The 23,697-nt window shown below is 49.9% G+C and overlaps 1 protein-coding gene across 13 annotated transcripts in view; it reads right to left on the bottom strand.

Annotated features, from left to right (window-relative positions):
- Nucleotides 1–23,254, bottom strand: part of MYO18A (myosin XVIIIA) — a 98,047-nt gene extending 74,793 nt beyond the window's left edge. For 10 of the 13 annotated variants that reach the window (XM_066263171.1, XM_066263172.1, XM_066263175.1 and 7 more), the window contains exons 1-2: nucleotides 23,111–23,254; nucleotides 11,812–12,891 (exon numbers count right to left, since the gene is read on the bottom strand). In XM_066263171.1, coding sequence (XP_066119268.1) covers nucleotides 11,812–12,810 — 999 coding nt within the window. In that variant the 5' untranslated portion in view covers nucleotides 12,811–12,891; nucleotides 23,111–23,254. Of the gene's footprint in view, nucleotides 1–11,811; nucleotides 12,892–20,707; nucleotides 20,726–20,940; nucleotides 20,960–23,110 lie in introns of those variants that run through there. The other 3 variants (XM_066263159.1, XM_066263160.1, XM_066263161.1) reach the window with 3 other exon arrangements.
- Between the last annotated feature and the right edge of the window lie 443 nt (nucleotides 23,255–23,697).

The raw sequence follows: 23,697 nt of genomic DNA, 5'->3' as shown, positions 1-23,697 counted from the left end.
TTAAATAATTTGCCCAAGTCACCTGCTAGTAAGCAGCAGAGACAGGATTTGAACACAGGCAGTCTAGCTCCAGAGTCCATGCTGTATCCAGTATGTACCAATGTATTAATAACACATACATAACCCTAGGCAGCTTCCAATTTGTGGACCCTTCGGCTAAGTTGTCTTCCTCCTCTTTCCCTTCCCAAAATAAACTGAAGACAATTCCTACGGCCAAAAACCAGCCCTTCTATCCAACTTCTTATTTGCCAAGCATCTGTTTCTATAGCAACAGAAGCTACATTTTTTTAGATTTTAAAGAGAATGGATGGGGAGGGAAGGGAGGAGACCTTTTACAGCAGGATTCCCTCTTTCAGAGGCACAGAAGGGAGACCTCAAAACCAGTCATCTAAGAAAGACACAGGGGCTGGGTGGAGAATCCAGGGCCCTGATAAAAGCTGGAAAATCCTGCTTTCCCCGACCCAGACACCAGGTCTCTGGACAGAGAAGGTGAGGCTGGTCAGGACTGGAAGATGATGGCAGAAATGCTTACGAAGGACCTAGGAGAAAAGGACAACCCACACTAAGTTCTGCAGTGTGTGTGTATGTGTGCGTGTGTGTGTGGCCATTTCCAAACTGGGTGTCCCTTCACAGAGCCTGGTTCTGCTACCCAGATCAGGGCCAAGTCATGACGAGTGGGGGCAGAGAATGATAAGAAGCCCTGGGGGAGGGAGGCAGCATCTATGTGCCTGTGGGGGTGGTTCACAACCCACCAGGTAGGGCAGGATAGTCAGGCTGATACCCTCCACCTTCTCCAAGTGTAGACCTCACTGCTGCCTGCCACCCCCAACCTCACTGGAACAAGAAACTCCTGTCATTGTCCAGAAATCCTGAGGCCAGAATTATGCAGTGGGGGCTCCGCCAGGCAAGGCCAAATGCTAAAGGGAACAGGGATGTTTGCTGGTCCCTTGATTCCAGGCAGACATCCCACTGTAGCCCATCAGGCTTCTCAGGCGGCGGGCCCAGTTTCCCTCTTGCCTCTATTGATCTTGATGCATGGCCAAGTGAGTGGGGACCTCACCCTATGCCTGAGCGTCCTTTTGGTAACCCCGGCTACCTGCGAGGAAAAATGCAGCGCTGTGCCAGGCCCAGCACAGGGTGGTTCTTCAGTGCCTGAAATGCCAGACACACAGGCTCCCACAGGCTCCCACAGCCTGGACAGCTCCAAAGAGAGTAAGGCAGGAGACACCAACCCACTCTGGGAGGAGACCTTTCACGGCCTGAAGCTGTGTTCAACCATCAGACCAGTCCACAGATGAGGGAGATGGGGGTGGGGAGGGGCAGGGTGCAGGCCCCAGCAAGAAGAACTAACATAAGAAGACAGTGTCAGACCCTTCCCCTTGCTATGTCCCTGGAAAGCTCCACTGAAATCTCCAGACACTTCTTCCTTGACTTGATGGGGCCAGGCATAAAACTGGGTGTCACAGGGAGTCATAAGAGTCATGACTGTCTCATGCTGCCTGACAGTGCTGTCACCGCTTGGCCTCTAGCCCATGCCATTCTGGGCTGAGAGCTATCTTTATGCAGATGTCTTCTGTTCTAGAGAAAACACAGACTCCCCGATCTCAAGGAGGGCATCTTCAGCCTTTCTCTTCCACAGAACCAAGCCCACTGGGTGTGACATTAAGCAGGTGCTCTTTAAGGCTTCCTGGCATCCGCCTTGATGGTGCCAAGACTCTGGGCCATTTACCACCTGTCCTTCCCTATAGTCCAGAGTCATGCCCCCTTCCCACTCCAACCCACCCCAGCCCTCTTTTGCCCAGAGCCAGGGGCAGCCTGTTCTGCTGGCAGAGAAAAAAACTTGGGAAGTGAGAAGTCTCCCTCCTTATGGGTCCCCTGCATACCACAGGGCCTGGCAATGAGAGAAGCTGGGGAGAGAGAGAGGAAGTGAGTCAGCTCCTTGCAGAAATGGGAATGAGCAGGAGGAGCCAGCAGAACAGAGAGCAGGGGACAAAGGGCACAGGGGCCAGGAAGGTCACTAAGAAAAGGAACCAGGTCCTGGAGGCGTTATGGGGTCCACAGGGTGAAGGACAGAAGCAGATGACAAACTCAACAGTACCACTTCCCACCAAGGCTGGGTGGGCCCGGCTGGTCAGAGAACCTGGGTCTGGCAGGCACAGCCCCACCTGAGGATGGAATCTGAGGCGGCTCCACTTCATGACTCATGTATGGTTAAGGAAGTGAGCCACAACCATGCTCTCTCCTCACTGAGGTGGTGTCTCTGGTCCCCAAAGCCTCCCACTGCCTCTTCCGAGTTCCAGAGCTCCAGAAGCCCAGGTTCCCCCTGGCCTGGCCCAGTGGGGAGACAGATGTTTGCATCTCCAAAGAGGGTGGGAACTGAGCCAGGGCCTGAAGAGCTGAGGAGTTGGGGTGCCCCAAGTATCCACCATTGCCCTCTCCAGTAGCCCCTGCCCATCCGGGAGCTGTCCCAGACTCCAGCTGGGATCTGTTGCTTTGACTGGGAAAAATCCTTGCCATGAAAATTCCCAGCCTGCTGAATTCCAGCACAAAGGCAGCCCAGGGACAGCGGTGGAAGGGAAGAGGAAGCCATGAATCCTGCAGGGCCACATTCCACCCCCTCAGAGACCTGCAGCCAGTAAAACAGGCACATTCCCCCAAAGTCCCCTGGGGGATCTTAGGCAACAAACCTTAGGCAACTTACTTAACCTTAACCTCTCTGTAATCCAGATCCCCAGAGCTTGACTCTGTGTGACCCCAGTGACCATGCATGTGCTTCTCACCCAAGCCTGGTGCCCTCCTGGGGGCTCCACTGCAGAGGCAGGAGACAGGCTGTCCCCAAGACCCTCCTCCCAGAGCCCCTTCCCCAAGCTCCTGTTCCTGGATGCCTAGAGCCCATCTCTCCTCCACGCCTGTGGGAGATGCTGAGTGCCCAGGAACACAAGCAGCAGAGTCAAGGTGATGTCCTGCAGACAACTGCAGCCCACAGTAGCCCCCCGGCTTCTCAGGCGGCGAGCCCAGGCCCTCTTGCCTCTATTGAGGCAGGGCATGGTTATGTACTGCGGACAAGTCACCAAGGCCAGTGGGGAGGGTTCTAAGAACCTCAACTGAGCCAAACAAGGAAAACTGGACAGAATGGGAAACCAATTCCTGACTAGGGCACCATCTTCTTTTATTCAACAAACAGTCCCTGCTCTCACAAAATACTCCAACACTGGAGAAATAGAAGATAACTAATTAATTGCAATCTCAATGAATGCTATGAAGGAGAAGGACGAGGTGTTGCCAGGGTGCAGACCTGACTTGGTCTGAGAGGATATGGAAAGGCTTTCCTGAGGAAGTGATATTCAAACTGGAGCCAATGATTATAAGTGCCTGAGGATGGGCAGGGAAAAGCATTGTAGACAAAAGGAACAGCAAGAACTCAATGGTAGAAGCAAATGAGAACTGCATTGCACACCCGCTACCTGCCAGGCACTCTTGCCTCTTCCCCACCATGCACGCTAAGAAACAAGTGTCAGCTTGTGTACAACAAAAGAGGATCCATTCTTGGTCAGTGGTGACTATCCAGGGATCCTGCCACTTCAACTGCTGTGGTGGCCAGTACTAACATGTCAGTAAGGGCCAAAAAGTAAGAGGGCAATATCTCTGCCTTCCAGGATCTCACAAGGGAAATGGATAAGGGGCAAAAGTGCACCCATCCACCACCTCTGGAAGACCACACCCAAAGGCTGCCAAGCCAGATGCTGCTTCTCTTCCTAAGGCTTCCCTCAGCCATGCTTTTCAGTACCACAGGGTTAAGTCCTGCCTGCTGCCCCTTGATCTCGCTTCCTCTGATTAATCTTCAGGAGGGTCTGAGAGCAATGGCCATACCTTCTATGGCTCACTGTCCATAGAGCAAGAGCAAGAGTAAGAGTGGCCAGTCACTTTGGCTTCCCCTTTCCTTCTGGAGAAGAGGCTTCTAGAACAGCAGGAGTCAGAAGGGCCCAGGCCTGGGCTAGACAGATATATAAGGACATCCAGACACTGCTTTCCCCTGCTCTGTACAGCAGGTCTTCAAATAATGTCATTTAATTCAACATCATTTCATTATAATGTTGATGAGATGCCATAGAAAATGAACTTTTTTTTTTACTTTATAGACAGAAGAAGGGAGAGAGAGACAGGAAAATAAATCTGTTCCTGGTTCCTGAATGTCCGGACAAGGGATCAAACTGGCAACCTCTGCTCCAGGATGATGCTCCGACCAACCGAGCTATCCAGCCAGGGTGGAACTTAACTCTTGTTTATATAAATTAGCCCATGCTAAAATTGGTTTCAGTATCTGTCATTTAGTTGTAGTTCTAAGAACCTACTGATAACGTTAAGTGAGGACCTACTATAGAACACACTAGTGAAGAGCAAGGAGCTGATGCCTTGAGTTCAAAATCTGAAAAGTCATTTAATAGCCTCGAAACATTAGGCAGTTTACTTAATCTTAACCTCTCTGTAATGCAGTTTCCTCATCAATGAAGTAGAAATGATTATAATACCTACTTTAAAGGACTATTGGGAAAATTAAATGAGTTAATATATATATATATAATCTAAAACAGAGTCTAATGTACAGTGAATGCTAGCCATGATCCTCATCCTTGGTATTATTTCTCATGCCCTTCTCTCAAGGGATTTCTGTTCAGCTGAATCCTTACAGATCAATTAAACACCACTAAGGAAGCATGTCTGTGGCACACACTGAACCTGGTTGCCATACAGAATACTGGACAAATACCCTACATTCTTTCCTACCCCAAGTCTGTGCAAAGTGGCCTGGCTGAGCCATGATGGGGCAGAATGCCGTGCCCTGATTCCGAGGAACATATGCTGGGAGATCAAGTGAGCCGGACTGGTGACCCAGGTCTAAGGAAACTGTTTCCCAACCATTCTAGAGCCAATAATTTAAAAAATAGGCTTTGCTGACACTGTCCCCCTGTGTTTAACAGAACAGAAGCTGCTGCCAAACACCACGCTAGACTCTAGGGTTGGCTGGAATCCCCCAAAAACTGCTCAGCAGGAGGTGGGGAGCCACAAAGACTGCACTCCTTTGCAGAGCCTATCTGGCATGGTGGGCACCCACAGTGCTGCTGGATGCCTGGGGCACATCTGTACCACTGCCCAGGACTGACAATGGCAGCACCAGGCAGCCTGCCCAGGCAGTGGGGGTGCCCCCTCCCCAGCTGGGTCACTGGCCCCCACCCCACAGATGCTGCTCTCCATTCCAGGCTACAGTGAGGAGAATCCAGCAACTTAGTGTAGTGGGGTGGCGGGAGCCCTGCTGGCAAGCAGAACGCGTGCTTGTGGTTTCTGGTAAACACTGTAGAGATTTGCAGCATTTTTAAAATACTTGTATTCCCACCCGCCACACACCCCCTTCACCCCACTCCTCACTCACCCCCAGTCTGGGTGTTTGCATATCTGGTATTTTCCAGAACCATCTCAATGTTATAAGAGAGATTAGAAGGGAGCAGAGGGCAGGGTGGCCAAGAGTATCAGGGTGGGCCAGAGGCGTTCTGGCCAGGGCTGAAAGGGGCCAGGGCAGGCTACCTCAGTCAAGGCCCTGCCCCCACTCCAGGGCTCCAAGCTGTGCCTGCAGAAACAACCAATGACCATGACATGTACCCACAACCAGTTCAATGTGGCCTGGGCACTGTGCCCACCACCCACAGGCTGGTGGTCAGGGCACTTAGGGGCCACAGTGTGTCTAGCATCTCATCAGGAGGAAGAATGGTGCCTCTGAGGACAGAGAAGGGAGGCCTAGCAGAATAGAAATTATTTAGTCCGCTACTCTATCCTGCTGGTCCCGTGCACCCCACTCATCCAGGAGAGCTAATCCCCCCAACATGCTCCTAAAGACCTTTCAGCCTTCAGTCTCGTGTCCTCCTTACCTACTGGCCCCTCATTATCATAACAACTCCATTTGGGTCCTACTCTGAGCCCTCAGCCAGGGTTCTCACAGAGGAAGATTCTGATGCAAGAAATGCCTGTAGCTTTGGCACAACACGTAGTAAAAGTTTTCTATTTACAAAACAAAAAAACACTCCAAGGATCATTTAGAGTAACATCAGGAACAGAAGCATTCTAGAACACTGGACCCAAGCAGCGCCCAGCTGCTCCGGCACCACTGGAAGCCCCTGAGAAAGCCCACTGCTCAGAGGCTGGCCCGGCAGACCGGGAAGCAGTACAATTTCGAGTCTCTCCTTGGAACCGGCAGTCCCCCCACCGGACAGCATCAGGGGTCCTGTGGATGAAGGTGGTAAGGCTCATACAGTTTCCGCCCAGGGGTCCAGGGCTTCCACTGTGGTAAAGGGACCCCTGCCACAATGCAGGTAACCTTGGCTGGCCTGTCTCCTGCAGGGCCTCTGATGTCCATGCCCACAGGCCTGAAGGAGCTGGGCTCTGAGAAGCCAGGAAAAGCCAGGGAGCCCCCAGTGTCCCATCTCTCCCTTCCGCTGGCTGGTTTTCAGAGCTACAGTTAAAGAGTTCAGACAAAAGCATCAGGAGCCCCCACTGGAAAGAAAACCTCACTAGGAGCAATGATGGGACAACACTAAGATGGATTCATTAAGGAGACTGCAAAATCACCCTTCCCTGGATGTCTTCAGAGACTGGGCAGAGAGAAAGATAAGTATCTTCCTAAGCATTAACTACCTGCCAAAGTCTGCCTGAGTGATCTCATCTAATACATAAAGATGTCTATCTTAAATAAAGGCCCATAAAGTATAGTATACAAAATAAAAACAAAACAAGTCTCCCTTTATTCTCCTTCTCAGAGAAAACTGGAGTGAGTTTTCTCCAGTTTGGGTGTGCATCCTTTTTTTATTTCGTCTTCTCAAATTCTGGGAGGATAGAATAAAGCCCATTTATAGAGGTCAAGCGTCACATCCTCTGAGCAGCCTCTCCTAATTGCCAGCCCTTCTCCCTAGGTGGAACTGGCCACTTCCTCCTTCCCATCCTACTGTGTACCTGTATGGACTTTTAGAATAGCAGTTACGGTGTTTGGTTGCCTTTCTTTACTTAGGTCTATGCTTCCTCAAGGAAAGATTCTATTTTATTTACTTAACCCTCCAGTACCTAGTGCCTGCCTAGTACAGTGACTGGTCCTTTAAACAGACTTCATTAAGTATTCAGGGAATGAGTAAACTGAGGCTCAGAAAAGTTTGCTAACTTTAGTAAAACTCAAACAGGTCTTTCTGGTTCCCAAATCCATGTTCTTTCCACTATAACATGCACTCTTCTAGGCTCTCCTGAATGGGGAGGTGTTTTAGATGGATAAGATGCCCTTTTCAGGAACCTCACACTCCCTAGAGCTGTTGTGAACAGACTCCAAGATCCAACGGGAGAAGAAACTCGATCACAGATCTCGGCAATAACCTGACAGCTCTACAGGGCTCAAAAAACGACTTGACTGGGATGGAGTGGTAGGCCTTTCTTTAAACCAGGAGTCGGGAACCTTTTTGGCTCAGAGAGCCATGAATGCCACATATTTTAAAATGTAATTCCATGAGAGCCATGCAATGACCCGTGTACATTACACATTATCCAATAAAAATTTGGTGTTGTCCCAGAGGACAGCTGTGATTGGCTCCAGCCACCCGCAACCATGAACATGAGCTGTAGGAAATGAATGGATTGTAATACAGGAGAATGTTTTATATTTTTAACATTATTATTTTTTTTATTAAAGATTTGTCTGCGAGCCAGATGCAGCCATCAAAAGAACCACATCAGACTCGCGAGCCATAGGTTCCCGACCCCTACTTTAAACCCTTTCCTCTGCCCTCCCACCACATCCTCAGAAGCTCAAGAAGCAGTGCTTTCTGCGTAGGGTTCATATAGGCCAGCCCCTCTGGTTCTTGGCTGCAGAACAGGTGGGCTTTTCTGAGCTCAGCAGAAACATTCTACATTTTCAGACAATCTATGTGGTCCCCACGACAGGCCTACTGAGAATACAAATGGGCGGGACCAGCTCTCCCCTCCCGCAGACCCTAGTCCCCACCTGGCCTCCACCCCTTCTCAGTAGGCATTGACTTTCCCACCGAGGCTCATGGAACTTGAAAGAGGAATTTTGATCCAACTGGGTTTTAAGATCCTCATCTTTACCAATACCTCCCTTAATCTCACCAGACTCAGAGAACTTTTTGCCTTTAGAAAACTTAAGAATAACTGTTCTAAAAACAGATGCCTCCAAAACACTTTCCCTGAGGAACCACGGAAAGAACTAGGCATCCTCCCCCCAAACATGACAGTCACACTGGACCCTTTCTCTCCTCCTTCCCTCACACCAGTCGGTCCACAGCCTACCTCAGTTGCTTACATCTGATACCTCTCTCCATCTCCAGTGCCTCTACCTAAGCTCAGGTCTCCCTCCATTCATTCTGCTCAGATTACTGTAATAGCTCCCTCTCTACTCTCCCCACAGCTACCCTTGCTACTCGCGAAAGCATTCTCCATAAACAGCCAGAGATTGTGTCTAAAATCTGTCCCTATGACCCCCTGATTAAACTGCTACATTGCCCTCAGGTTAAAGTTTACATTCTCTAACATGACCCACAAATGCCTTTGTGACCTGGCCCTTGCTCACTTCTCCTAATACTGTCCCCATATACTGTCCCCTAGTCTTTTAAACATTATTTATTCATTTTAGAGAAGAGAGATAGAGAGAGAGGTAGAGAGAGAGAGAGAGAAGGGGGGAGGAGCAGGAAGCATCAACTTCTATATGTGCCTTGTTTGGGCAAACCCAGGGTTTTGAACCGGCAACCTCAACATTCCAGGTCGACGCTTTATCCACTGCGCCACCACAGATCAGGCAATGTCCCCTAGTCTTGTTCCCAAATGTGTCATTCTTTCTTCAACTTCTAGGTCTTGACTTGAGTCTAATACAGGCTTTTCCTTCCTTCTGCCTCCCCTATATGCCTGTTCTCTCTGACTCATTCCAAAGACTATACTTGAAGTCCCTCTTCTGTGCTCCCTTGTACCTTACACTCGCCCGTCATTGAGCTTCTCAAATGGCAATGTCATTGTCTGCCACTTGACCATCTCTCCCAGTAGACTACGAGTTCCTTGGAGCTGGGACTATGTGCTGCTCACTGCTGGGTCCTAGGACTTACCACATAGTAAGTGCTCAACAAATGTTTGCTTTAGGTGAGTGGAAGAACAGATGGTGGAAGAAGGGCTGCTCCTCTTGGGCCTGCTGAGTGATTTCTATCAGGTCCCAAGTCCATCCTAACACTGTGGCTCACCCCAACTCCCAGTGGATCCTTGTCTAGCAGCTACAGAGACATATGAACAAGGTGTGAGCCAAACATTCTGGACACACACCATGTGAGAAGGAAACTCAAGGGGCTATCTTTCCCTAGGGCCCTCTGAACAGGCCATGGACAGGAGCCATGGGGCCTGACCCCAATCTGTGTCAGAAAAAGACCAGATGGCCAGCCAGCTCCATCAGAGCTCCCTGGGGAAAGGCAACGTGTGGACACAGTTGATGGATGGCCTGATGGGGCAGAGTGGCCGCCAGAGCCATCCCTGTGGGGCTAGAGTTGTCAGGGTACCCCACCCGGGAGTGCGGAGGAGGTGGGAAGACTCTTTTCTTGGAACTGGGATTATAACTGCTGCCAAGAAAAGGAGCAAAAGCAGGAACAGGAGCAGGAGTGGGAGGAAGGGGAGCTCAGCAGAGGCTGCAGCATCCCCAGGTCTGTCTCAGGAAGTCAGAACGCAGGGCTCACTCTGTTCCTCTCTGTTGTGGCATGAGTCCCCATCACCTATCCAGCTAAGAACACATCCAGGGCTTCTTTCAGCCCTATACTTCTTGTTGTCTTGTCAGATAGTTCTAGGAGAGTTGTGAGGATGAAGCTTTCTACTGTGTCCCCTGCTGGAACCCCCAGGTGGGGAAAGAAGTCCTCTGGGCACCAGTTGGGTTTGCCTCATGAACTAGAGCAAGCCAGCAGTTCGGGGATACCAGCGGTAAGGTGGGATCCACCAGGGCTTCCAAAGCTAAACCATCCACTTCCCCAGGGATGTGGTAGCGGCAGTTAGTTGAGAAGGAGAGTGGCTGGGAAATATGAGATGCCAAGATGATCCCTGTGCTATACAGAGAAAAACTAAACAGCATCTGTGATGCCAGGCCTTGGCCTCCACAGAGGCCTGTACTGTGGTTCAGCGGGGAGCTAGCAACAATCCTCAGGGCCTGGGGGATTCATTCTTTAAGAAGAAAATTCCATCTGTTGAAGGCAATGTAGCTTGGGAGAAAGTTGATAGTTGTGGCAACATGGTATGGTCTTTGGTTCTGAGATAAAGACCACTCCCTCTAAGCTGTAGTTCCCCACGTCCAGTCTAGCCTGGTGGCTAATACAGAATAGGTGCTCAATGTGTTTCTGGAATAAATGTGTCCAGGTCCTTCCTGGATTCTATGATAGGCTCCCTCCCACTCACTACCCTGTCCTGACTAGCAAAGCCGCCTGACCCCGTAAGGGCAGGTCTGGAACCCAACTCCAGTGCTTCCTGCCAGAGTCTGACCCTGCCGCTCCCAGGCCCTCCAGGCCCGATATGCTGCTCGGCTGAGCAGCCATCTGACCAGCCACTTCCCCCGCCTGGGAGAAAGCTAGGACCGGGACTCTGCCTGTTTCCTCAGCATTTCCTCCCACTTCTAACTTGGACACATCTGGCTGGTCGCTTATTGCTGAAAGGTCCTGGCCAGGCTGTGCACTAGTCAGGCTTCAGGGACCTAGACAGTCCTAAAAGCCACAGCTAGGGGAGAGGAATGACCAGAAGCCAACTTGTCCTTCATCTGCTGTCTCCAGGCAGAACATTCCAAACTGATATATAGCCACCCTTTCAAAAGACTCCTGGGGTTAGAGCTCTCCATCCCCCTAGAGACCATCTTCTCAGGAGTTCAACTGGGTTGGTCCTTGGTAAGTAAACAGATACCTACTAAATCCGATGGATACATCTAACCTAAATCTCTTCTGGGCCTATGTCACCTCCTTCCACTGATGTTTTGTACGGGCAGGTAACAGTTGGGGTCTCCGAGATAGTCAGGTCATACTGTCCCTGTAGCCTTAACCCCATTGTTATTTTCCCAGGGCCACCTGTTTTCTTCTTTCAGGAAAAATAATAAGACTCTTGGAGCACAGGTGATCTTTATAATCAGATCCAGCCACTCCCCTTCAAACCCTATAATGGTTCCATTTCACTGGGACAAAATCTAGCTCTTGCCATGATTTACACAGTGTTCTTTCATGATTTAGCCCCTGCTAATCTCTACAACCTTACCTGGTATTCAACTCCTCACCCACTCAGGAGCTAGAGGAGGCCTGAGGTCATCTTCCCAGGAGCTACCAAAGCAGCTGTATATCCCAGATGTTTCATGACAGCCCTGATTTGAAATAATTTATCTTTTCTTTCACCTCCAACATCTAAATAACATGGAAATCCTATATTTTAGTTCATAAACCAGTGTGGACAAGTAGTCAAGACTGTCTGTCTCTCTTATCTGTAAGTGGTACATGTTAGCCTCCATACCCCAATTTCGGGTTCAGAAAAGATGGCGCCCAAACCCTTACCCCACCCTTGTATCATGAAGCTTGTACGACTGTGTACAGCTCCCACCTGAGGTGCTTTCTCCCCACAAGCCAGGTAAATGGTCCCTGGAGCTCAAGGAGTGGCCCGGCTTCACCACTCACATATTCAACAGGCCGTGACTACAGCTCTTGGGTACTCCAATGATCCACCAGAGGTCCCAGCCCCTGCTCATCCCATGCTGCCCAGGGAAACACTCACATCAGCTGGCTCCCTGCAGGGTCCCTTGCCACTCCGCAGCCAGCTCCGGCTGAGCTCACTGAGCTCTGGGATGGGCTGCACCTTGAGCCGCACGCTGTCCCCGGACTGCCGAATCATCTCCACAATCTCATCCCTGGACTTGCTCTCCACGTTGTGCCCATTAATCTCCACCAGACGATCACCTGGCACCAGCCCCAGCGCCAGGTCCTTGGTGCCTGCACCAGGCTCAGCAAAGTGAACCACCCTCCGATAGACCTGGCCCTCAGGACCCCGATCCAGCATGGTTGTGCGCCGCAGGGAGAAGCCAAAGTCTCCAGTGGGCCGTCGTTGCAGCTCCAGCACCCGGAGAGCAGGGGGTGGCGGAGACACCACAGGGGGCAAGCGCAGGTCTGCTGGAAACCTTTTAGTCACCAGCTCAGGGACTCGAGACCGGGGCCCTGGTCGAGAGAGGCCTGGGCCAAGATGCTGCACCGGCTGTCCCTCTAGAGTCCTCACCTCCACCTGTGGAGATGGGGCAGCAGAGTGCTCTGAGGGGGTGGAGGTCTCCGAGGCACTCTCATCCCGGCTCCGCTGAGAGAAGGAGAAGCGCTTGACAATCATCTGTGAGTTCTGCTTGGCCAGGGAACCGAACTTGGCCGCCCGCTGCAGCACAGAGCCACGGAAGCTACCTTCCTCGCCCTTGAGGTCATCGCTGGAGCTGGCTGTGCTGAGGTGGCCCGAGTCCAGGATGATGCTGCCCCTGTTGCTGTCAGAGTCAATGTCAGTCAGGTGCAGGTCAGAGCCGCTGGCCACCTTGATGGGGATAGGGTTGGAAATTTCCAGGCGCATCTTAGATTCACGCTTGGAGGAGCGGTTCAGGTTGAAGAAGCCCCGTCTCAGGCTCATCTCCTCCAGGCTCTTCAGCTCTGCCGCTGACATCCGCTCCTTCTTCTCCTTTTTCTCTTTCTTCTCCTTCCGCCCGCCATCTTTGTCCTTGTCTTTCTTCATTAGGTTAAACATGGTGGGGGTGCTGTTTTTAGGGGTGGAACCCCCAGAAGATTATGGGTGCTCAGCACAGGGTCTTCGTGTTCCACCTTGCTGCTGCAGACAGAAAAAGAGAGAAAAAGAAAAGTCATCCAAGCAAAGCTTCTTCCACCGTTTCCAGTCCAGACATGGCCAACTACTGAGCACACCCAACCCTCACAGGGCACTAGCTATGTGCCAGCTCTTCCACTTTATACAACACTGTCTCCGTTAAGGTAAGCCTCATAACACTGCTATGGGGAGGTCTATCATTATCCCCATTTTACAAATAAAGAAACTTGAGATGTAGATAAGGTTGTAAAAGCTCAAACTCCTAAGTCTCTCATTTCCTGTGATCCCTGATAGATTCAGGCTTAGGTGTGCATGGAGGTGGCATCTAGGAGATCTGACCTCTTGGCAAGAGAATGCCATCAAGCCACCGTGGGATCTGACTTAAGATTCAAACACAAGGGAAAAGAAAAGGGACTCTGTGTACCATTACCTCCCCACAGCCAATGTCCCTTAAGGTAACAGACATCAAGTGCTACTGGACTCTTTCTTAAACCTGTTATCTCTAGAGCAGCAGACTTAGCTACTGCCTGAAGAGGACCTCCAAGAACCAACACTTATTCAATGACTACCACTTGTCAGGCATAATGCCAGGGACTTTATGCTCACTACTTCATTTAAACTACACAGCATCCCTGCAAGGTAGGTATCATTCTCTCTACAAATGAGAAAACTAAGTATACGTTAGTTGTCATACAGCTAATTAGCAGCAATGTCAGGATTCAATGGCAGATGTTTTCTGGCTAGGTCCTGGGTGTCCACACTGCAGCAGGGAGGGAAGTAAGGGGAGGTTCCAGACTGAACAGAAGACAACAGTGGGGGTAGAGGTGAAGTCCACTGGATAAACAGGATCCTGTAAAACTCACATCCTTTTCCCCGGACCAACACCTAAATATAGCCTCAGGAAGAAAGTTGTGGCAGCATGAGAGAAGACCTCAGCTCCAGGGCACGTGAGCCTACGGTGCCAGCCTATTTCCACCCCTGTGCACACCTGCTTGGGGGCAGGACTGAGAAAAACCTGATGGGGGTGGAGTTGAGAGAGGCTTTCTTATCCTAACCAGCAGGGAACAAGAAGTAGAATTAGGCCATATCACCTAATTAGAAATTAAATATAGTTGTTTTTTCCTCTCTCTCCATGAAGGCCTTCTCCCTGAATTCTAGACACAGGGCCTATAAGCTTACTCTTTCCAACAATGACCTATTGTAGGTTCCTGGAGAGGCCTTTCCTCTCTGTGTACCCACCTGATAACCAAACAGGGCCCCTCTAGGATCCCCATTCTACTGAGAGGGACCCCCAACCCAGGTACAATGCCTAGTAAGGCATCAAAGCCAGGAACTCCAAGGGCCCTGGTACATTGGCTAATTGCTTCCCCCTTGCCCAGCACCTTCACCCAAGTGGTTCCTGAGAGATCAATGTATCCTTGCTAGAACAGCAATATCCAAAAGAAATAGACTTCAAGATATATATGTAATTTAAAATTTTCTAACACCCACATTTAAAAGGTAAAAAGAAGCATTAACTTCAATGAGAAAACTTATTTCATGTAAATGTATCCAAAAACCGTCATCTTAATATATAATCTAGATGGAAAATATTGAGATATCTTATATTCTCTTTTCCATGCTATATGTTTGAAATCCAGTGCATGTTTTACACTCAGAGCACATCTCAATTCAGACTAATCACATTTCTTTTTTTCTTTTTTTTGTATTTTTCCGAAGCTGGAAACGGGGAGAGACAGTCAGACAGACTCCCGCATGCGCGCCCAACCGGGATCCACCCGGCACGCCCACCAGGGGCGATGCTCTGCCCACCAGGGGGCGATGCTCTGCCCCTCCGGGGCGTAGCTCTGCCGTGACCAGAGCCACTCTAGCGCCTGGGGCAGAGGCCAAGGAGCCATCCCCAGCGCCTGGGGCCATCTTTGCTCCAATGGAGCCTTGGCTGCAGGAGGGGAAGAGAGAGACAGAGAGGAAGGAGGGGTTGGGGGTGGAGAAGCAAATGGGCGCTTCTCCTATGTGTCCTGGCCGGGAATCGAACCCGGGTCCCCTGCATGCTAGGCCGACGCTCGACTAATCACATTTCAAATATTCAGCGGCTCCATGTGGCCAGTGGCTATCGGACTGAATCATATAATTCTAGAGAAATCTTTAGTTGTAGAACACATCCAAAGGGATGGGAAATCTGGTCTGGTCACTAGATCCCTGTGGACCTAGCAGGTACCCATTTCTTCCTCTCACCTCAGTCTGTACCAGGTAAAACAAAGCTCCTTCGGAACTTTTTGGTTCTAAATGTTCCATGCACTGTACCTGACTCGGAGGGTACAAATGAGTATTTTGGCCTCAGCCCAACCACAGAGAGCCCGGATGCTTTCAACAGTGTCCCACTAAAGACACCTTTTGTTTTCTGTTCTCACTCTGCAATCCTTACCCAATCCAGGTTCTTTGCTGGGGGTTAGATATTTGAGCAGTATCAACAGAGAAGAGGTCCAGAATTCCAGAATCTTTGGGCTGGAAGGATCCCTGGGAAGTAATTTCATATAAATCCCTGTCTTGGCAAAAGGTTGCCCCTCATTTACTGTGACAGGCAGGAACAACAGTCACAGCAGCAGCACAGGGGAGAGTGCTGGCTGGAAATGTTAGATTTGGTATCTAGACCTGGATATGACAACAAATCACCAGGGGACCTTGAGCCTGTCACTTTGCTCAAGGTTGAACTATATGTACTAGGTCTCTTTGAGCTCTAAAATTCCAAATATCTAAGTCTAATGCGAACACAGTTTAGTTATTAACTTTCTGCCAAAGTCACTCTTCTCATCCCAAACCTGGGGCCTTTGGAGACTAGGTCCATTTCAGCCCTTCATCATGCCTGTGCTGCCACTGTTATCGGCATAGCTCTCAAGGTACCCCTTCCCCACTGTCATCCCTACAATTGCCAGGCCTGGCTGTGGCCTGGGGTCTCCCCTGTGCCACATGTCTGGAGCTACCTGCAACCTCTCCCTTCAGGGTCAGACCTGCAATGTAGCTGTAGCTGCTGCTGCTCTAATGCTCCTCAGCACCCAGTTTACTAGAGACCTGTGCTCTGTCACCTTTTTGTAGACCTTGGACTTTCCAGCACCCCCTGTCCTCATGTCCAGAGTCTCTACCAGCAATGACATCACCACCTCCTCACTCTCCATTCCAGGCTGCAGTTTCCACCCACCTCCTTTTGATTTCTTACTCTCTCCAGTGAAGGAAACCTTATAGTTTTTCTGACCTCCTTTTCTGCCTTTCTCCCCTTACCCTACTTCAGGAGGCCTTTTTAATTTTAAGTGAAGAAAAAGTAAGCATGTATTTTAGGGCATGTATGTAAAGTAGGGTATGTATCTAAATCATCTTGACCTTACTATCTTCAAAATCAAAGCAAAGTACAATTGACTCGGTCAATTCAACTGCTTTATCAACAGCATTTTCAGGGCAAGGACCATTCAACTCAAATATGCACCCATCAGTTCACCAACAGGAGAAACAATGTACATATTCATATAATGGAATCCCACTCAGCAATAAAAAGGAAGCAACTACAGATACATACAACAGGGATGAATCTCAAAAATGTTATGCCAAGTTTCAGTGAAAGAAACCTTCGATAAAAAAGTACATACTGGTATGGTACTATTTATATGAAGTTCTAATATAGGCAAAACCAATCTAAGGTAGAAAAAAATCAGAACAGTAGCTACCTCTAGGAGGTGGGGGTGGGGATTGCTTGAGAGGGTTCATGAAGAAACTCTCTAGAGTGATGCTCATGTTACATATCTTGATAAAGGTTTGGACTGACAGGTGTATACATTCGTCAACAGTCATCAAAATAGTGTGCATAGATTTTTGCATTTCATTGTGTGAAATGCTCAAAAGAAAAAAGAACTGTAAATAAATATTAAATTCTAGTTAATGTATGCTAAGTGTCTGGGGCAAAGTATACTGATGTCTATAATTTTCTTTGAGATGCATCAAAAATGCTTACATGCTTGATGAAAGGATTAAGGGATAAATATGTGATAAAGCAAGGACAGGTAAAACGTTAATTGTAGAATCTAGGATGTGGGGGTTGTTCACCATAAAATTCTTTAACTTTTTTAAATGTTTGCAGAGTTGTATGATATAATATTGGGGGAAAATATGTATCTATGAATCACCTATTAAATGCAAGGGATATAAGATAAATAAAACTAATGAAAGAGCTTAGGTTTCAGGTAACAAACATGGTAACAGATTCAAGTTAATGGCTATTAAATCTTGGGCAAGTCACTTAAGGCCTCTGTGCCTCCGTTTTTCCATTTGTAAAAGGGAGATAATAACAGTACCTACTGCATAAGGCCTGAGAATTAAATGGAATATGTATAGAAGCTCTACATATAATGCCTAGCCCAGAGCATGCCCTCAAGAATGGTACCCAATAGAAGCAGGACACATTCTTGCCATCTAAATAGGATGGTAGAGAGGATAGTAAAGTACACAAATGACTGTCAGCACAAGTGTGATTAAAATAAGTCTAGACAAGCTCTGGCCTGTTGGCTCAGTAGTAGAGCATTGGTCTAGCATGTGGAAGTCCTGGGTTCAGTTCTTGGTCAGGGCACATAGGAGAAGCAACTGTCTGCTTCTCCACCCCTCCCCTTCCCTTTCTTTTTCTCTCTCTCTCTTCTTCTCCCGCAGTCATGGCTCCACTGATTCAAGTGCATTGGCCCCAGCACTGAGGATGGCTCTGTGGAGTCTCTGTCCCAGGTGCTAAGAATAGGTTGGTTGCCAGCACAGCCCCAGATGGGCAAAGCATCAGCAACCAGGGGTTGCCAGGTGGATCCTGGTCTGGGCGCATGCGGGAGTCTATCTCCCCTCCTCTCACTTGAAAAAAAAAGAAAAAAAACTCTAGACATAAAATCTCAATGCTGGACAGGACCTTAGTATATAGAAAGCAAAGCTCAAAGAAGTGAAGGCAATTCAATGAGCACATGGCCAACCTGGATCACACTAGCTCAAGTCTAGAGGCCCCATATGGGTACTGCCAGGGATAAGGGAAGGTAACTCATAGATGCAGAAATATGAATGGGCAACAGCATGGACAGGTATTCTGCCCCCAAAATATTCAGGCATATGAAATAAAAATAAATAAAAGAGGTATAGATACCATTATTCACTTAGCAGTTTAGTAAAAACTACCAAGATTAATACTATCAATCAATCAGAGAATAGGAAGCAGGACATTTTGTTCATGCTGGCGGAAGTATAAATTGGTACAAAGAGAGCAAGTAGGTGGTACCTATGAAAATATTTAAATGTAAATATTCTTTGGGCAAGTCCTGTTATAGGTCATGTACAAATATATTGACACAATAAATATGGATAATCTTTGCAGCATTGTTTATAATAGCAAAATTCTGTCAGTAAAAATGACCACCACTGGGAGAATAACTAAGTTATAGAGTTGGGCAGTTATTAAAAAGAATGAGGTTGATTTGTGTATGCTGACCGAGAAAGATTCTATATCTATAGTATATTATTAAGTGCAAAAAGCAAGTTGCCAGTTAATATATAATTACTGCTAAATTTTTTAAATTGTGTATTTATGTGCATATACATATAATATACATTATGTATAATGTTTGCATATGCATAGAAAAATGTGTGCTCTGTGGAAGAGACAGGGATTTTAGTAGGGTCAAAGCAGACTTGTGTTATCTGTATTGTTTTAATTTTTTACAATAAGAATATTTGGCTTGTAGGGTGTGTGTGTGTGTGTGTGTGTGTGTGTTTAAGCCTAGGGCTTTAGATAGTGGAAATATATATAATCTTTCTTCTATTTGGGGCATGTTCTTTATTTCCTAAAGAAAAAAAATATGTTTTTTATATAAAATTATATTTATATAATATATATCTTAAGTTATATATATATTATAATATATAAAATATACATAACAAGCTTTTGAAAAATAGTCTGGAAAGATCCATTACAAGAATTTATCAGAGTTTTCTCTGTGGAGTAATGGCAAAGGGGTACCACGCTTTCTACCTAGTATACCTTCTGCAGATTAAACCTTTTTCAGCATGTTACTTTTGTGACTGTAAAGATTTTTTCTAAACAAAGAAAGAGAAAAAAAAAAGTTTGACAAAGTAGTAAGCAACCCATTTAGCATTGAGGCTGTAAACAAGGTTTGCAATGGTAAGTTCAAGGATTGCCCTCATGACTCGAAAAAATTTCAGTGACTTGGGGGACTTGATTAAAATAGATTTTGCTGTTTTCTTGTGGCTTTGAGTGGGGACAGATTTAAATGGGTCACCCTGCAGCTGGAAAAGTAGAAACCCCAGGAAATGGAAACTATAACGTTAGCATCCCAAGACTTGGCTGCTGTGGGTAGATACTTAAAAGGGTCAGCCCCCACCCCACCCCATCCCAGACCACACTCATAAATAAATACAAAGGACATGCTTTCCCCAGAGAGCTGGCCTCTTTCGCTTAGCCTCTGACCTCCCTGAGGGGCCATTTCCTACAGCCTCGAAGCCTTTATCTCTGCGCTGGCCCAAGGACTGCAAAAGCATTCTGCGGGGGCTCTTATGGCACCTGGCCCCTGCCGGTGGCCCCAGCCGGAGCCCCAGCCGGAGCCCCAGCCGGAGCCGCGCGGGGTGGCGTCTGTGCCTGCGGCTTCTGCCGAGCTTCTCCTGGCGGGTTCTGCTGAGCTCCGCAGAGCCCCGTGACTCACTGCTAGGTCACATGGAGCTTATCTGGCTCCAGGTGTGCACCCACACTCAGACTGCACGCTTCTCACATGACATCGGCTGGCCGGCCTGCCGGCTCCCTGTTCCCTTCCTTGCCCGCTGCCGTGCTGGGAGCCCCAGCACTGGTTCAGGCAGCAGGGCCCAGCGCAGCCACAGTCCAGAGCCACCTCTGGCTGAGATACTATCCCCTTCGGAACGCAGCTAACTCGCAAGCCCCGGGAAAAACGCAAGCGGGAGAGTTGCCAGCGGCCAGGCCAGGTGCAAATCCTCCCTCTTATGTGCAGCCTGCTGCAGCCTGCTGGGTGCTGAGCTCAGTTAACGCTACCATTCTCACCCCAGCTTTTGTGTGACCTTGAGTAAGTCTCGTCCCCTCTCTAGGCCTCAGCTATTTCAACTAAAATGTCCATGAGCCTGAGAGTTCAGACTTGGCCCCAAGCTCGTGCCTTTGCTGAAGAGGTATTCTGCTCAACCACAAACTGCAGGTTCTAGTCCTGGTCTGCCTCTGCCTTGCTGTGTGACCTTGAGCTCATCATCCAACATCTCAGAATAGCAGAGAACAATAAAAATAATCCTTTGTAGGTGACACAGAAGTACCTGGCAGAAAGAAAAGGTCCTGGGCCCTGTAAAATCGTCAGTCCACAATTTAAACTGCTGCCTGACTCTAAGCTATTTGAAATGTCAAAGGAATGTGGCTAATTTATAAGCCACGCAATTCCTATTGCCAAGGAAAGGGCAGGAGAGTAAGGGGGCGGGGCTTTTCCAGGTCTCCCCACCCTCGCAATCCAGTTCCTGCCACTGTACCACCCTACTCTAACACTGTCCGCCTCAGAAAATGGTGATTGGGTGTGAGGTGCAGTAAGCAGCTCTTAAAGCACCCTGGGGCCTGACCCAAAGCAGAACTTTAAGTCCCATCAAGCCCCCAACCCAAGTCGTACAGGAACCTGTTAATCATAGCACAGAGTAGGCTGGGCCCTCTTATTCTCCCAAATCTTTAAACTACGTCAGCTTCACCCACCATGCCCAAGAGAGGTCTAAGACAAGGACGTGGGCCCCAGGCTACCAACAGGATCCCACTCACAGAATGCTTTGGTTCCAGCCTGTGGTGTCCACTCCAGGTGAGGGAGATCTGGTGGGGACAGACCTTTTGGTTTAAAGGAACAAGAACAGCACTGCTGCCCTGGAGACCTGTGACACACCAAGTCGGGATCAAGCCTTCCTTAGTTCCAACAACTCCCTGCCCCACCCGAGGAGGGTGGATTCTCCCTTTCATACAAGGCCTAGCTCTGCCCCACCCCGTCTGCCTTCAGGTACCTGTGTCTGGGGGACCCCAGTTTTCAGGCTCAATTTCTGAAGACACATGCATCCCTCAGTGAGCAGTTTCAAGCTGGGCCAGTGAAGGGAGCTCCAGGCAACTGGCTGGCTACCCTGACTGCCAGGGAGAAGATTGAGGGACAAAATCAGAGTGAGGGCAGCTGAGGAGAGCCTGGGCATGAGAGGAAGCCCTCAAGCACACACCCTAGCACCTGAGCCAGACTGGGGAAAAGTAAACAAACTAGATGCTCACAGCTGCCAGGCACCAAGTCATCAACTGTTCAAAGTTCAAAGCTCCCAAAGGAAGTGACCACCAGCATTCTCTTTCCCACCCCGACCTGCAACCCTTCCAGTCCCCTAAACCCACAACACAATAGCTTCCCCCACCATCTTCCTGGAATTGAGGCCTCAACTCCAATGTCCCCAACCCCAAATGGCCAAGCACACCTCCACCCGAGGCTATATATAACCAGTCATGTCCAGCATACAGAAGGATGTTTCCTGGAAAGACCTCATCACAAAAAATCAGAGGGGAAGCTGAGGAGGTGGCAGGTCACTGACAAAGAGCCAGTGAGGTCCGTCAGGAAGCCAGAGACCTCAGGAGAGCAACTTTCAATATCCCCAAATAGAAAATAGCCCCTGAACCAAAAGGGTGGGAAACAGGCAAGGCCAGGCTTCTTGCCATGACAACAGGACACCAACTTGCCTCCCAAAAGGGCTCTAGACCTGATAAGCACTTAGAAAGAAGCTTGAACCTCTAGAGTCAATATCTTGCTAAGGTGATCCGCTTTTAATTGCCTGGACATGTTTTCTCCCTTCCAGCATGGCCCAGAGCATACACACATCGCACTTGGGGGGACTTATAAGGCCTCCTCAACTACAGATATACCAGGTACCCAAAAGATAAAATGACTCCACTCAAATCAGCCCAAGTCACTGGCACAGTGAGGGGGGTAGAGAATTCAATTCTATCATTTGGGCAGACCATCTGAGAGCAGGAAGGCACTGGGCAGGAGAGCTCCTCTCAGGAAGCATCATTCCAGGCCTCCCTACACAAACACAAACCATGAGGACACTGCCAAACACATGCCAAACCAGGCAAAAGGAGTAATACTAAAAAACTGGATGTCTTTCCCCACCCCCACCTCCCCAGTTCATTCTGGCTGGCAGCCTTTCCAACTAATCAGCAGGACACATGTGCCTTGCAATAGGGTGACACCCCCAATCCCCACCCCCATAACAAAGCCCCAATGTGTGGTGTGTCCCTATAGGCCTTATCTCAGCCAGGAACATGATCCACTTCTCAGTAGGCTTGGTACCAAGCAGCAATCCCCCAACAGGGGTTTGGGTGGGGGACAGCTAGCCTTACCACCTTCCTTTCCCATTGTTGAAACAACTGGCATGACAGGTTAACAGGGCGGGGCGTCAGGGCAGTCTCTCCCAGAGGCCTGGGGCAGGCTGTCCGACCTTCCCACACACACTCCACCCCTTTGCAGGGACAGGTGAGATGAGCAGCCAGTCACTGGGGACACAGCTTGCACTCCCAAATCTCCAGAGCCTACCATTCACCCACCCCCAACCCCCTGTCCCAAGGGGAGGAGACTTGGGGAAACGGGGTCTCCATTGTTTAGCCAGCTGTCTAGCAGCTGCTCCTTTGAAAGCAGCCCGCTGTCGGCCTGGCAGTGAAAGGGTAAAGGCCGCTGGGAGGAATAAAGGGTTCTGTGGAGGTGCTAGCCTTCCCGGCTGCCTTCCAGAGCCTCAGTGGGTCGGTCTGTCTGGGGGAACTGGGCCTGGCCCGAGAAGCCCCCTACCCCCGAGGCTGCGGCTTCTACCTCGCAGCTTAGGGCCACCTGGGCTCCCCGAAGCCCCAAATCCTCCCAAACTGAAGGCCACCCTACCCTGCCTCCGCGCGCCCCACGAGCTGGCTAAAGGGCCGGGAGCTCGCCCTCCCCGCCCCTCTCGGTCGGCCCCCACTCTCGGGCGCCGAGTTCCGCGGCGCGCCCGGAGACCAGAGACTGGAGCCGGGAGTCCGGGCCGCTGCTTCCAGAGGAGGGGGGTTGGGGGGAACAGGAGCCGACGGGCCCCGCGGCCCGCCCGCCGCCCCGGCCCGAGTCCTTCCCGCCACCCTGCCGGGCCCACCAAGCGGCTGCCCGCGCCGCCCCGCACTCACCGGCCGCCGGAGCCCGCCCGGCAGGCAGCAGAAGCGGAGACACGGCATCCAGCAGCCCCGGCCCGGTCCCGGCTAGAGCGCAGCGAGGCGCAGAGCAGCGCCGCCCCCCGCTGCCGCGCGAGCGGGGCCGAAAGGGAGCTCCCTGCTGGCGACTCCAGGAATAAATGCCCGGCCTTCCGGCAGCGCCTGGGCGCGCCTCCAGAGTGGGCCATCAGAACGCCCTGCACTACCCTGTGCGACTTCTGTTCGTGTCTTAGAAGTCCTACCTGAGGTCCGGTCTGCACCGAGCACTAGAGGCTGCTGGACATCCCCAGGGCAGGCACCAGGGGCTTACTGAATGTAAAGCAGGTTCTGGCCAAGGCAGGCACTGGACTCTCATGGCTGGATCCAAGAGGCTGCTATGCTGTTGTACAGAGCAAGCAACTGAGTCTTGCTGGCCACATTTTCCCAGGGTGCTTCTGCAGAGACAGGCATAGGGCGCTGCTGGATGGTGCCAGATAGCTCGGACCAAAGCAGGCTCTGCCTGCCATGTCCAAGGTGAGTCTGGCAGAATGTACTCCCCAAGGTGGACACAGCTTTCTGTTGGC

Source organism: Saccopteryx bilineata, chromosome 2 (assembly GCF_036850765.1).
Source record: "Saccopteryx bilineata isolate mSacBil1 chromosome 2, mSacBil1_pri_phased_curated, whole genome shotgun sequence".
Taxonomy (NCBI): Eukaryota; Metazoa; Chordata; class Mammalia; order Chiroptera; family Emballonuridae; genus Saccopteryx; species Saccopteryx bilineata.
Note: the sequence above shows the minus strand (reverse complement) of the source record. Positions and strands in the feature narration are given on the sequence as shown.